Raw genomic sequence first — 14,057 nt, forward strand, 5'->3', positions numbered from 1 at the left:
GTCGCTTATATATGATAAGGAACCGATAGGCATTCCACTTCCGTCTATTATGTCTCCAAGATCGTGGCCTCTGTTCAAATTTCTATATTAACTACCAAAAAATTAATGAGGTCATTGATCCAGTCAGGATGGCCGAATGTAAGACTAATCGGTTCCGCGGCTAAAGTCCCCGCCGTTATTCTAAATTCCTTAAAGACTGATTGGGTACACAATGTGCCTTGTCCCTAGGGCTAACCCTCTGAGTGGGAGGTGAAGGGTGAAACATCTTTACCACAGGGAGAGAATGTGCCTTTCGATGGTATTAGACTCGCTCTGAGCTGGCAGTTCATCTTGAGTTGTCTTCTAAACTACGCCCTTAAAGTGTTAACTTATTGGGCCACCCCCACCAGATTTTCCTTTTTTTTTGGATAAAAAAAAGATTTTTTAAATTTCGTAATGAAATATGATTTGATTGGAGTATATGATATAGAACTCCGTTCTTGGGCTGGATCTTTATGGATTAAACAGGATCGAAGGGAACAACTCATAGCAGTTTTTGTTAAAACAATGATATGGAATTCATTAAGAAAACATACACAATAAGACAATAATGAAAAAAAAAGATATCTTATGGAAAAGCTTACTTATGTTATGATGGAGTCACTCAGGTCACCAAAGACCAAAAGTCGATACCTCCTACCTTTCAGGCTCTAGATCTAGACCATAAAAAGTGAAAAATTTAAATAGCCGCGTACGTGTGTTTATGCATTCCCCTCTCCTACTTCTAATATTTTTATTGAATAACATACATAAATAGCGTTACTAATATTTTACAGCCATTTAAATACAACCAAAATAAAAAAAATAGAATGTTTCTCAAGTGTTTTTTATATGCTGATTTTTTTACTGAAAACTGATGTAAGACAAAAATTAGGATTATAAATTATTTATTGGAGTCGCAAACATATCAACCATCTAAATCCTACCAACTAAATCCTTCGAAGTTGTTGAAATTATTTTCATATCTCTCAAACACAGCCCATCTTATCTGGTACCACCAGCCACTCTTTATTTATTTTGTGTGAAGGGGATAAGGAAAACAATGTCCATTCACACCCTCAGAGTCATAAAAATCACATTTAATCCCCTTTGAAGTGATAAGACATCATTTAAGTGAATTTACTCGACCATAATGTTAGAAATTAATTTCCAATTGATGAGGTCACGTGCAGAGCAATGAAATGAATAATATTCCCACATTTTTTCTCTATTATCATAATAATATGATGGGTAACGTTTTAAAATGCTCTTTTTATATGTACAATGTAACTAAATATAGTGTAACTAAGGGGAGTAGAGAACAACCCTCTGCTAAATATATTTACTTTCCAAGACACCACCCCTTCTGAAATGGATGCTTGCACAACCATGAGTTTGCTCACACAAAACGGATTTCAGTTTAGTTTAGGAAGAGAAATCTTTGCAAACGGTCACTTTGCGTATCGCGCGTATAACGTTACAATTTATTTTTCCGTCATTTGAATAAGTGTATATATATCGTGTAGTATGGATTGGATTGAAAATGAAGAAACAAATACCGAAAGAAGTAGTTCAACTTCATCTACACCAAATCTAATAGATCCTACGCAAAATAAAAAAATATTGAATACATCAGCAATTAGTGTTAACCTAGATAATTCATCAAAATGTTCTCAACTCGTCAATAATCAAGACTCATTATCGGACGACGAAATGTCCGACTTCTCCCTAAATGAATCCGAAGATGAAGAGAATATCACAGGAAATGGTGAATAATTGATAAGAAAGTAAATATTCACAACTTAAAACCATATAGTATAAATTTAATATTTACAGGAATGCAAAATTGTGCTCGAAGCATTCATCAGCGGATGATTTTTTCAAATGGAGGGACTATGATAAAGAATGGTCAGGTTGTTAGAAAGATTTTCACAAACACAAGAGAAAGATGGAGACAACAAAATGTCTCAGGAGCATTTGCAGAACTGCGTAAATTAGTGCCAACACATCCACCAGATAAAAAACTATCAAAAAATGAAATACTTCGTATGGCTATCCGGTAAGTTTTTCTATCATTTTCCTCAACAGTTTGTATAATCCTATAACTTTGCTTTTATAATTGCATAGCTACATTCATCTTTTAACCAATGTTCTCGAATGGCAAAAGCAACAGGAACAAAAGAATGAAAATGCTGAAAATATTAATAATAACTCACAACAAAAATCCGACAGGAAATGCTTTTCTTTAGGACCCGTTTCAGTGAAATCTAAAATATCCTGCAGAATTGCCAACTCCTCAAATTTATTCCATAAAATAATGTCACCAAATTGTGTTGATAAACCAATTAATATGGTTTCTGGGTCATTATTTGGTTGTAATGAAAGATGTTCTATTAAAACAGAATTTGTTGAAAACAATGTGAAGGAGTCAAAACAGTTCAATTATGAAAAATTTACAGATATTCAAAATCTAGATAAAATTAATATTGCTGAAAATGGTATTGATGTGAAACCTGTAAAAATTAATTTTATACCCAAATCGAAAACCAGTAAGTATAAAAAGAAAAGTGGAATACAGAATAAAAGTAATAGTAATTGCGAGGAAGAGAAGGAAGATTAAAATGACATCAATTATTTATTATAATTATATGGTATATCTATACAATTAATTACGACATTTTATCTTTCCAATTTATCAAAAAGAAAGTTTCTCTCCAGAAATAAAGAACTTTGGACAAGCGGAAAGATTTTTTCGCTAAATTAATCTTACGTATCAAGCGATAAGCAATTATAATCTTCTCTTATACATTAAATTTGTAAATCTTCAATGTTGATAACGTATATATAAACATTAATTAATATAAAACCAGTATATATTGTATATTCATGCAATATTGCATGAAAAATCACAATGTTTAAATATAAATAAATACTACAAAACTTACATTCTTAATGTAATATGTGTAGGTATAAATTTCACAATTTATACTCATTAATATTAATATCCCATAATAAATATTTTTAAAAAATCATAAAAAATATTCCTAAAAAATTTATTGATTTTTCTTGTTATATATATATATATATATATATATATATATATATATATATATATATATATATATATATCCATATATATTAGGTTGATATTTTTGGGGTTGAAGCCACGCCCATTTATTGCGAGTTTGCACCACCCATTTATCCTTGCGTTGTCCTCGGTGAGAATGCTTCATATTATTACTTGGATTGATTTAAAAAATATTATTTTCCAATACTTCGCAACAATAATCTGAAAGATGTTTTACACCGTAGTCAGTTGCAATATATAAATTCTTTCCAGAAACCATTGTTCTATTAACTAATGGATTATGTAATTCAGAAATGAAGCTACGAGAAGCTAATACAGTCGTGGAGTCCTTATTCGTTGATATTTTTTTCTGGAAGAAATTATATAATCATATTAGACATATGAATTTCTATATAAAAACCTCGGAAATCTCTCATATGAACAAACTTTAGATTTAAATGATTGAATTTCATACTATAGTAGATAATAATAGGATAATATTTTATGAATGAAATACCTTAGCATACGCAAACGCATATTTTGTTTAATTTTATATCAATTCTTCACTTACCATCCAATATTCATTTCCAGGCAGGGAATTTGCATTAGCTGTATATGTTGAAACATAGATATATTTGTCGTCTTCTTGTATTGTTCTTTTCTCAACAGTCGTGGACGATAATCTTACTTTAATCCCTTGATGCGGATGTTTATTCCAAAAATACGGATCGCATTCATTATTGTTATTTAAGAAAGTGTCATCCTTAACCCAACAGTTGTCATGGAAATTTTCAAAGTGGATGCAATAAATAGAATATAGGCGTCTATAAAGACATATTGCAGTTGATACAAAAGCTCGAAGAAAGTATTCCTCTTGCCATTTAGTCATTTTTTCTAGTCCTAAACGATATTTATTTATCCAGATATAAGCCATTTTGCCAATTTTCTTACCCCGTGAATTACTCTCTATCAACAAGTGCATTATCATTATAGAATACCTCTTTTCCAACATATAGCAATCACAAATTTCTGTTGTTTTCTCAATTTTTCTGTAACGTGGCAGAATTTTGGGACTTCTGCGAGAATGGCGTTCTTCTTTTTTATCTATTTGGCCATATAAAGGACTTTTATGATCATAAAATTTATCCCAAACAGACCTACATTAAAAATAAGTTATTATATATAAAGATTCAATTTTTTGATCAAGTTTATAACCTTTTATCAAATAGCTTTTCCACCTCATCAGATTTTTTTTGTTTTGGTCTTTTACCATATCCACACTCAAAACAATTTTGGCTCTTCCCTAAAATAATATCCTAAAAATAAAAGACGGTATAATTATTTTAAAAATAAATAATAATATTGTATCTTACTTGATAATCCAATTTATTTTTTTTATTAAATTGAGGACCACAAACTCCAACTGTTACATTGTTTTTCCAGGACGAAGAAATTGTTATAAATGTGGCTAACTTGATTTCATCAAGTGTTAAATAATCTCTCATGACTAGAGGAAATTTTTCCTGTCTTGTTCCAATTGTCTCGAAGCCGCCATTTCCTATCTCTCCTGATCTTAATAGGAATCGATCTTTTTTTCCAAAAAAAGAAACACATCTTTTCACAAGCAATCTATCAACAAAACCTTCAATAGTCATATCATAATAAATATTCTTTTCAATTTCTGTACCTGAAAAAGTGTTAATCAATAAGAATTGACATAGAAGAAAAATTGATATAACAAACTTACCATATTTGAGTTTATGTTCAAGAAAGTTGCAATAAAGTACTAGGACTTTATTCAAAATTACTGGATATGTAGAAGATGCTTCTTCTTCAATAAGTTTGTGTGAATGCGAAGAATGCCATTTTATACGATATTTCTCAATTGGAAATTTTATATTCATTTCATCAGAATTATACATCAACTCTTCAATAGAAGAAGGTTCAGGTTTACTTAAATTTGCACATTTTTTTAAATAACTTTTAATTGTCTCAGAAGGATATCCTACATCTCTCAAAATGTTATAGTTATGTATTATGTACATAAAGTTGTCCATTTCTAAAAAAAAACAGAAAAATGGGTAAAACAACAATATATATTAATTTTTGGGTTTAAAATTATTTACAAGACTAGATATTAAAAATTCAACTTTGTAATTCGTTGTGTAAAACATAAATTGTTTTTCTTCACTTATGTAATTTAAATTTAAATTAAATTTTAGATGTGATTCTTCCATTATTACATCTATTTATGCTTACAATACGCTCTTTGGGAATTACAAGGGACTAAAACATGACAATTTTGAAATTTAAATGCACTTAAAGAGATAATTTAATATTTTTTTCAGATGATACTAAGTCATTAAATTTCTTTATTAGAAATATTTTTCAAAATTTGACTCTTTTTGATTGCTTGCCCAACTTTAAAGTAAAGGCGCATAAGATAGATTTATCGTTCAACTTCTTATTAAATAAGGAACTAACTGGAGCATATTGGTTCCGTGTCATTCTAATTTTGAGTAAATTTACGCATCTTTTAGACCGACAAGGAGCTAACTCATAAAAAAAATACCGTGAAAGGTAAAAATATATAATGTTTCGATGTTTATATTTATGCTCATTACAAATAGAAAGGAAATAAATTGTTTTTGTTCAGCCATTAAATTGAGATAAAAAAAATATTGAAAACTTTATGCTGCCTCCTGAAAATGTATGCAACAAAATGTATGCGGTCTCTTGTAATTTCCAAAGAGCGAATTCTAACATGCTAAACTTTATTATTATTTTAAGAACTTAATGTAAAACCTCATTCTATTATATGGGATTTATTACAGAATACTTTTTTTTTAATGTGATGTTTCTGAATTTTCTTCTCCTAAAACTTTGTTTTTCATCAACACATAGTAATCTTTAATATGCATAACACCAAACTCCGTTGTAGCTATAATGAAGATTACTTTCAGTATCTGTTGTTAATGTATCACCAATACTGCACATAGGATTCTAGAACATATGTATATATTCAAATTAGTAAAGAAATCCAAATTATTGTGATTATTACAACCTTTATTAAAACTGTAGGACATTTTGAATATATTCTGATTGATATAGTGTCCGTGGCTATCTTTTTGGGGATATCTTCACCCTCTTCACCGATGAAAAATATTTTTATTCCTTTCTTTGGATTTTTATTATATAGAGACGAATATTCCAATAGTTCAATGTTTTAAAATCATTGTGCTTTAAAAACCTTCTTCAGGAAACCCAATGAAATTTTTTATATTGATCAGAGTGTTCCAACATTGAATCATAAGTCAACCATCAAATGTTTCCATAAATATTTGTATCTGCCGGGATGGGGTGTTGGTTGGAAATAAATCTATTAAAAATAATTTCAACTTAATAATGTAATCTAAATTTGAATTACAATTTATAGCACTTCGTAGTCATTATCTTATATAGTTAGAATGATATTTCGAAATTTCTTGTTCTGATAGGAAAGTGTGGTCCTTAAGCTAGGAATTTAGGTCATTATGATTGCTTATTAAATTATCCTATATAATTAAAAAAATTATGGATCTGGATTTATCATCATTTTTTGAAAGAGTATCAAAAGATTGCGACTGTTTTATTCCAGAATATTTCACCACAATGATATTAAAGAGAGCCACACTGGAAGTTGGGTTAATTTGTTCTACTTATATAAATAGTTTTCTGAATAATATTACAAAGTACCATAGGACATATTTAATGTTTTTCATCATAGCTTTTTGACAAATATAAACATTGGCAAAAATTCCCATTTCCTTCGCTCGTGATTCGCTCTCTAATAATATTGTGTCGATCGTTATTGTATATCTCATTGATAAAATATAACAATCAATAAAAGTATTATTACTTTTAATTTCTTGAAAGCGCTTTTGACCAGATGAATTTAATTTCTGATTTATATCGAATTGTTTATAAATTAAATAAACTTCGACACTGATAAAATTGGCTTCATGTCTTCCATGAAACTTAGCTTGTGTAAAAGCGTGATTATGATCAAATTTCTTTGGTTGAACACCATATCCATTCTCCTTTGTATTTTGAATTTTCGATATAACTATGTCCTGATATATTATTCAATAATTCTATTAGGTAATTATTTTTTTTATCTTAAACTTACTTGATAATCCATTATGCCTTTTTTGTTCAATTGCGAACCACAGATTTCGATTTTAATATTTCTTCTTGAAGAAATGGTTATAATGACGCAAGTTTTATTTCATCAAGTGTTAGATAGTCCTTCATGACAAAAGGATATTTTTCATCAACAGTACCGACTAATTTGCTGACACTATGTGAATATTTCATATTTTTTAACAACAATCTCTGTAGGAAGACTTCGATATTACTGCCTCTGTATGTATTTTTTTCAACAACACTGCCTAAAATAACAATTTCTTAAAATATTATAGTTTTCAATACAAAAAAGTAGGTGATATTATTACCATATTGTATTTTATGTTCTAAATATTTCATGTATAGGGGAGACCGGGGAGGTTTGGGACAGGGGTAGTGTGGGACAAGGCGATTTTTTCAATTAATTTTTGAAATAAATGAGATTTAACCATTACTGTATCGTAGGCAACATTAAGATGTATCTTGACTAAAAGAATGGATATCCTCAGTTTTATTGTTTTAATTCTATGAACATTTTTCTAAAAATTGATAAAAATCGAAAAATTTGACGTCACAGTTTTCCTCTTTGTATTTTATATCAGCGATATATAATCAAAACTTTTTTATCTCATTAGGTAGCAGTGTAATCTGGGAACATATTTTTATAAAAGTTTCAGATATTATACGCTCTTGTTTTTTACATAAAGGTTTTAAATACCAAAACTACACGTGGGGATGTTTGGGACACCTAAAAGGGGATGAATGGGACTTTGATTTTCGACAAGATTGTAGGTGGTATGCAATTGTTTATTGTCAAAATGAAGAGTAATGCCCAGTTTCTACTGGAAATCTCCCTCTTGTGTAAAGTTTATCAGTGCATCAGATTTCTCTAACTACAGGGACAATTAAACCATCAATGTCTTGGGAATCAATAATTTCTTCTCAGAGTATATTCGATCTTTGCCCAATCTAGTTAAAAATTATTTTTTTCGAAAATTTCTCAAACAAGTTCTCCATAAAAGGCAAGATGAGAGCTAATTTAGAGAAATAATGAGAAAACAGGTACAATGCAGTTGTCGTAAAATCCAACAGGAATCCATCAATGAGTTTAAAACTAAGAGTTGCAAGAAAATCTACTCGCCTGAGGAATTTGGTAATCATGATTGCAATATTTAGAATAAAAAAAGAAAAGTAGATGAAAAATAAGAAGAAAATACTTTAAATAATTGATTGACAATAAATGACTCTACTGTACAAATAAAATTGATATTAATTTCTAAGTGTAGATAAAAGATGAAACATTTTTATTTCTATCAGAAATATTTTTAATCTGGTATTTAAAATTAATTAACGTGTTCTAGTAATACAAATTATGCGAGAAAAAAGGCGTCCCAAACATCACCTTTTGCGTCCCATACTGCCCCACATCGGGGAGGTTTGGGACAAAGCGTCAAGTTAAATGTTTTATCTTCTCCAAGAAAACTCAGTTGTTTTCCAAGTTCTATCGAGTACTTTTTATAAAGTCAATACCCATAAGTATCCTATAGACCGCATAAAATTGTAATACACTATCGTGGTTTTTTGGAATACTGTCTCAAAGTCAAAACATGAAAAAGTGTCCCAAACCTCCCCGGTCTCCCCTAAATGAATTTATACATGAATGAATGACAATGAATATTGAAAATCAGAAATTTGCTTACATTAGACAGACAGTCTTCAGACCACGAGGTTTAGCCCAGTTTCCGAAGGTTTCAAAATCCTAAATAGTATCCAATTTAATTTGATCTTCTGATTCAAATAGATTAATTCCCATTTTAATAGTCTATTTTTAAGTCAAAATAATCCAAAAATTGTCGACTGATAAGAATATAGAGAAGTATGGCTAAGCCTTAGATCTGAAGCGCCGTATTACTGTATAAACATAAAGGATATAAGGGCTTTAAAACCATTTTTATTTTTGGCAGGAAAAGTTTAGGCAAATGACTGGAAACTCGTCAAATTTTAGTACACATCTTAAAGTGTCAATAGGAAGATATGGCAAAATTTTAATTTTCCAGAATGAAGCCATGTAAATAAATATTGCTATTTTTAGGTGTAATTCTTACATAATCACACCTATTGTAATCAGCAATTTCTTCGACTTTCTCCGATCGGTCTCAAATTCACAGGGATATTTGGAACATCCCTGATGGCGAAAATAAGCATTCTCTTTTCCAAAATTTTCGCGTTCTGAGATTATGGAAATATGTACAAAAATATTTAGATTTAGATTATCTCGAAATGTCGAAATTCTATTTTGCTATTGTGAAATTTTTTAGATATTTTTGTAGACCTATTTGAGTAGATGAATCAAAAAAATCCGTAACGCTATCTTTATTCTCGAGATATATTAATTTTAGGCAAAATTGAATTTTTAAGAAATTTTACGGTTATTATTATACATCTTTCTGAAATCTGTTTACGCGTTCGATCGCTCAAAGTTGATTTTGTAGAGCAAATTTAGTATAGACCAATAAAAAAATACTTCAAAAAATGTGCTATAGTTCCTGATATTTTGCATTTTAAATGAAATGAAGTATGAAGAAAATTTCATTTAATAGATTTTTCAAATATATCTTTAAATCCTATTTTGTTTCATTTCCAAAAATTTTGAGATATTTTTGTGGAGTTCTTTGAGTAAATAAACATATTAAAAAAAATCGAGAACAGTATAGTTTTTTTTTTAATTACAGGTGTCAATATAATTATAAATGGAACATTAACATATCTATATGAATATAATATGCATGAGTATTATATATACGCTTTTCTTCACGAACCGCGGATCTTAGTCGTCCGCGGATATTTTCTTGAAATTTCGCGGGCTATATTTTCTGTGCTTTTCTGTACTTTGAGAATAATATGATAAAATAGAAATTTGCAAACTCAAATTATAGGTACGAGAAGAATGAACACAATTATGATAGTTGATAAGAAAATATTTTACGTCCTGAAATACTCTAAATTCTAAATACGCTGTGGTTTGATGTGATTACAATTTTTATACTGAGTTTCCGGTAATTTTTTGATAAGACAATCATGGATTATAAAGTATATATTTATATATTACTTCTCAAAGCAATATTTTGTATAATAGCTCCATGAGTATGAATGGTAACTGAATGATCAAAGAAAGTTGTAAAATAATAAAAATTATCAAATTATAAGGCGTAGTCAGACAACTATATAAAGACCATTATTCCTTAAAAAACGACATTTCATCGTATTGTTTACGAAAATAAAGTTTAAAAATGAGAAAAGTTTTCTTATTTATTATATCATTCTTTACAGTGGTTTGTCCTTGTTTAACTGCAACAGGTACAAAATAAAATTATAGTGAGAGCTCTAATCCCAGAATTGAACTTTCTAATTCTTATGGAATAGATACATTCTTCTGTTATTTTGCAACATGGGCTACATATCGCAATGGGAATGGAAAAGTTGATATCGAGAATATTGATGTACATCTCTGTACCCACGTAATTTATACATTCGTAGGATTATCCTCTTCGGGAGATGTGAAATTATTGGATTCGTGGCATGATATAAGTTTAGGTGATAAACAGTGAAAATTATATAGCAGTTGATGCTTCTTCCAGGCTTGAGGATGGAACCAGAGTGTATAGATTTAGTGTAAAATATGTAATTGTGCTGGTTAAGGGACAATTTTAACATATTTGCACTTTAACTAAACCCACTCGTAGCATTTCCTCAAGTCAGTAATGTGTTCATGATTTATATAAAAAAAATTATATTTTTCCTGAATAGGTGGACTGGACCGATTTATTAATTTGAAGAAAAAAAATCCTAGTCTTAAACTACTAGTTGCTATGGGAGGTTGGAACGAGGGATCTACAATTTATTCTAATGTGGCTAACTCCCCTAATCTACGATCAAAAATGGTGTCGAGTGTAGTTAACTTTTGTAAAAAATACGGATTTGATGGATTTGATCTTGATTGGGAGTATCCAGGTCTTAGAGGTGGTGCATCTACTGACAGGGTATTTAGACAAGCTATTTAACTGTATTCTTAACTATGTAGTCTAAAAAATATTGAGCAATATTTTTTATGCTTTAAGGTCGCTTATATAGAACTCTTGAAAGCACTAAGAACTGCATTCAACAACGAAGGATTAATATTAACTACTGCTGTTGGAGCTTCTGCACATTTTCTTTCGTCATCTTATAATGCTGCAGAAATGGTCAAGTGCGTATCTTTTATTTTAGGTTCTACATTGTTTAATATAATTTTTTTTCTAGACATGTTCACTACATTTTGCTTATGACCTATGATTTGCGTTCGGCATACGATGGTAATACAGGTCAAAATTCCCCACTCTACAGCAGTTCTAAGGAATCTTCTAGTGTTTCTACATATAATGTTGTATGTAAAAAAAAATTGTATGCAAATCGCACTCGTATTCATCAGCTCTTTAGTGATCGAGAAAAATCCACTCGCACACCTCACCAGAGGGCCAATTTTTGAAATTCTCACTCGCACTCGCGAGCTCTTTAGTGGCCGAGAGAAATTGACTCGCACACCCCGGAAATTCTTGAGTATACGTGCAACGAGTACTTTATGTTATAAAGAAGTCGTTACAGAAGGATTTGAATCTACGGGGTGTGCGAGTGGATTTCTCTCGGCCACTAAAGAGCTCGCGGGTGCGAGTGAGAGTATCAAAAATTGGGCCTCAGATTTCAATCCTTTTATAACGACTTCTTTATTATTATATAAAGATCGTTGTAATGGTTGTAACGTATTCTAATCTGCGAGGTTGTCGAGTAGATTTCTCTGGGCCGCTAAAGAGCTAAACTCTAACTCTCAAAACTATAATCTGTGCTATGTTTAGCATTCAGCCGTAAATGCTTGGATACAAGCAGGTGCAAATCCTTCAAGCCTCGTACTAGGAATTCCTCTATATGGGAAATCATTTACTTTGGCAAATTCGAACAATAATGGTCTTGGTGCTCGTACAACAGGTCCAGGACCAGCTGGTCCTTATACTGAAACTCCGGGAACTCTTAATTACATTGAGGTATAATTTTTATTAAGTTAATTAGTTGTTTTTCTTAGCATTACCTTATTTTAATATAATAGGTATGTGAGAAACATTTACAAGGGGGATGGGCGATTGTATGGGACAATGACCAAAAAGTACCTTACGCCTACAAGGGAAATGAATGGATTGGATATGATAATATTGATTCAGTGAAAGAAAAAACTGAATATGCAATATCTCGAAATCTTGCGGGAGTTATGATTTATTCTTTGGAACAAGATGATATTCGTGGTATTTGTGGGAATGGGGAATATCCCTTAATGTCTGCTATTAGAAGCACTCTTAACAATGGTGGGGGCATGGACCCATCAACAACGACCAAGGAACCCTCTATAACCACTTCTACGAAATCATCTTCTACGTCTTCAGCAATATCAACGACTACTAAGTCATCTTCTACTTCAACTATATTGCCACCGCCAAGTGGTACGGTATGTCAGGACGTTGGATATGCACGAGATCCAAATAAATGCAACATCTTCTACCGTTGTGAGAAAAATCTACAGTTAGTAATAATTTACATTTACACATAATAATAATGCAAATAATCTAACATCTAACTATATATTTTTCAATTTGCAGAGGTGGGTTTAAAGAAACCCAATTCGATTGTGGAAACCTGTGCTTCGACCTGAATAGAAATGTGTGTAACTATTGTACTTCAGTAACTTGTTAAAACAAAATTGATAAAATTATGTAAATTTATGAAATCACATACATAAGAAATAGTCACTATTTACTTAGGCTTTTTTAATATGATATTCTTTTTATTCTTCAGACAAATTATGAAAAATAACTTACCCAAAAGTAATTTCGCTAATAGAATATCTAATTAAAGAAAATCACCAGCTATATTATTTATAAATGGCTAAATAAAAAAGATATAGAAAAACAAGCAAAGAGTTGGTGTAGTATCGGTATGAAGGTTATTATGTGAGATTCTTAATAATCTCACCTACTATAAACCTAACAAAATTTCATGTCGTCCGATCGCGCTCAAACTTGGCCAAAATGTGTTTTGACACTTCCTGATCACGAATATATGGATGGCTAAAAACCGTTCCCGTCCGTCCGTCCGTCCGTCCGGCCGCTCTTTGGAGCTTAATAGCTCCTAAACTAAAAGAAATATCGACTTTCAGTTTTCGGCAAAGGTTATATATCGTATGAAAATTGCAACTTGACCCCCCACCCCCCTCACCCCTCCTTCCGCCATTTTGAAAACCCCCCTTTTTTGTTTTCTCAGTAGCTCAGCCCCTATGGCAGCGATCGGGCTCAAATTTTAGTATGTTATAGCTGGATCTTAGGGCTTTCCATCAATACCAAACTTAAGGTCCCCGACCCCCCTGACCCGAGCTATAAGGGTCCAAAAGAATTCTTAAAATGGTCATAACTCCGGTTCTAATTGTCAGAATTTAAAAAGTGAGGGCTTTTTGGAAAGCTCTCATGAAATGCCACTTCCCTTTCTAACAGCACAAGTTCATAAAACCACCGCTAGGGGCGCTATTTTCAAAAAGAAGATTTTTCAATTTTCTAAATTAAATAACTTAAAAATTCCTTTGTGCATCGGACTGAAATTTTAGTATGTTGTAGCCCTTGATTATACCTATCAAACAAAAAAAAACTTAAGTCGATCCATAACCCCTGACCCGAGCTATAAGGGGTCAAAGTTCGAACATTGACCGGCCTCTATCTCCGGTTCTAATTAACAT

General features: G+C 31.0%; 3 protein-coding genes across 3 annotated transcripts; 2 read left to right on the top strand and 1 right to left on the bottom strand.

The window, feature by feature from the left end:
- Positions 1–922: 922 nt before the first annotated feature.
- Positions 923–3,057, top strand: LOC129798373 (uncharacterized). Its single transcript, XM_055841491.1, has 3 exons — positions 923–1,786; positions 1,855–2,077; positions 2,146–3,057. Exons 1-3 carry the CDS (start codon positions 1,546–1,548, stop codon positions 2,636–2,638), a joined length of 957 nt encoding a protein of 318 aa, XP_055697466.1. The 5' UTR covers positions 923–1,545; the 3' UTR covers positions 2,639–3,057.
- On the bottom strand, positions 3,057–4,244 carry LOC129798374 (uncharacterized). Its single transcript, XM_055841492.1, has 2 exons — positions 3,657–4,244; positions 3,057–3,455 (listed from the first exon to the last, which is right to left on the bottom strand). Exons 1-2 carry the CDS (start codon positions 4,095–4,097, stop codon positions 3,270–3,272), a joined length of 627 nt encoding a protein of 208 aa, XP_055697467.1. The 5' UTR covers positions 4,098–4,244; the 3' UTR covers positions 3,057–3,269.
- Positions 4,245–10,383: 6,139 nt separating this feature from the next.
- Positions 10,384–13,243, top strand: LOC129798372 (chitinase-3-like protein 1). Its single transcript, XM_055841490.1, has 8 exons — positions 10,384–10,606; positions 10,673–10,843; positions 11,057–11,289; positions 11,368–11,495; positions 11,549–11,672; positions 12,139–12,324; positions 12,387–12,853; positions 12,931–13,243. Exons 1-8 carry the CDS (start codon positions 10,540–10,542, stop codon positions 13,022–13,024), a joined length of 1,470 nt encoding a protein of 489 aa, XP_055697465.1. The 5' UTR covers positions 10,384–10,539; the 3' UTR covers positions 13,025–13,243.
- The last annotated feature ends 814 nt before the right edge of the window (positions 13,244–14,057 follow it).

The sequence above is a fragment of the Phlebotomus papatasi genome, chromosome 1 (assembly GCF_024763615.1).
Source record: "Phlebotomus papatasi isolate M1 chromosome 1, Ppap_2.1, whole genome shotgun sequence".
NCBI lineage: Eukaryota > Metazoa > Arthropoda > Insecta > Diptera > Psychodidae > Phlebotomus > Phlebotomus papatasi.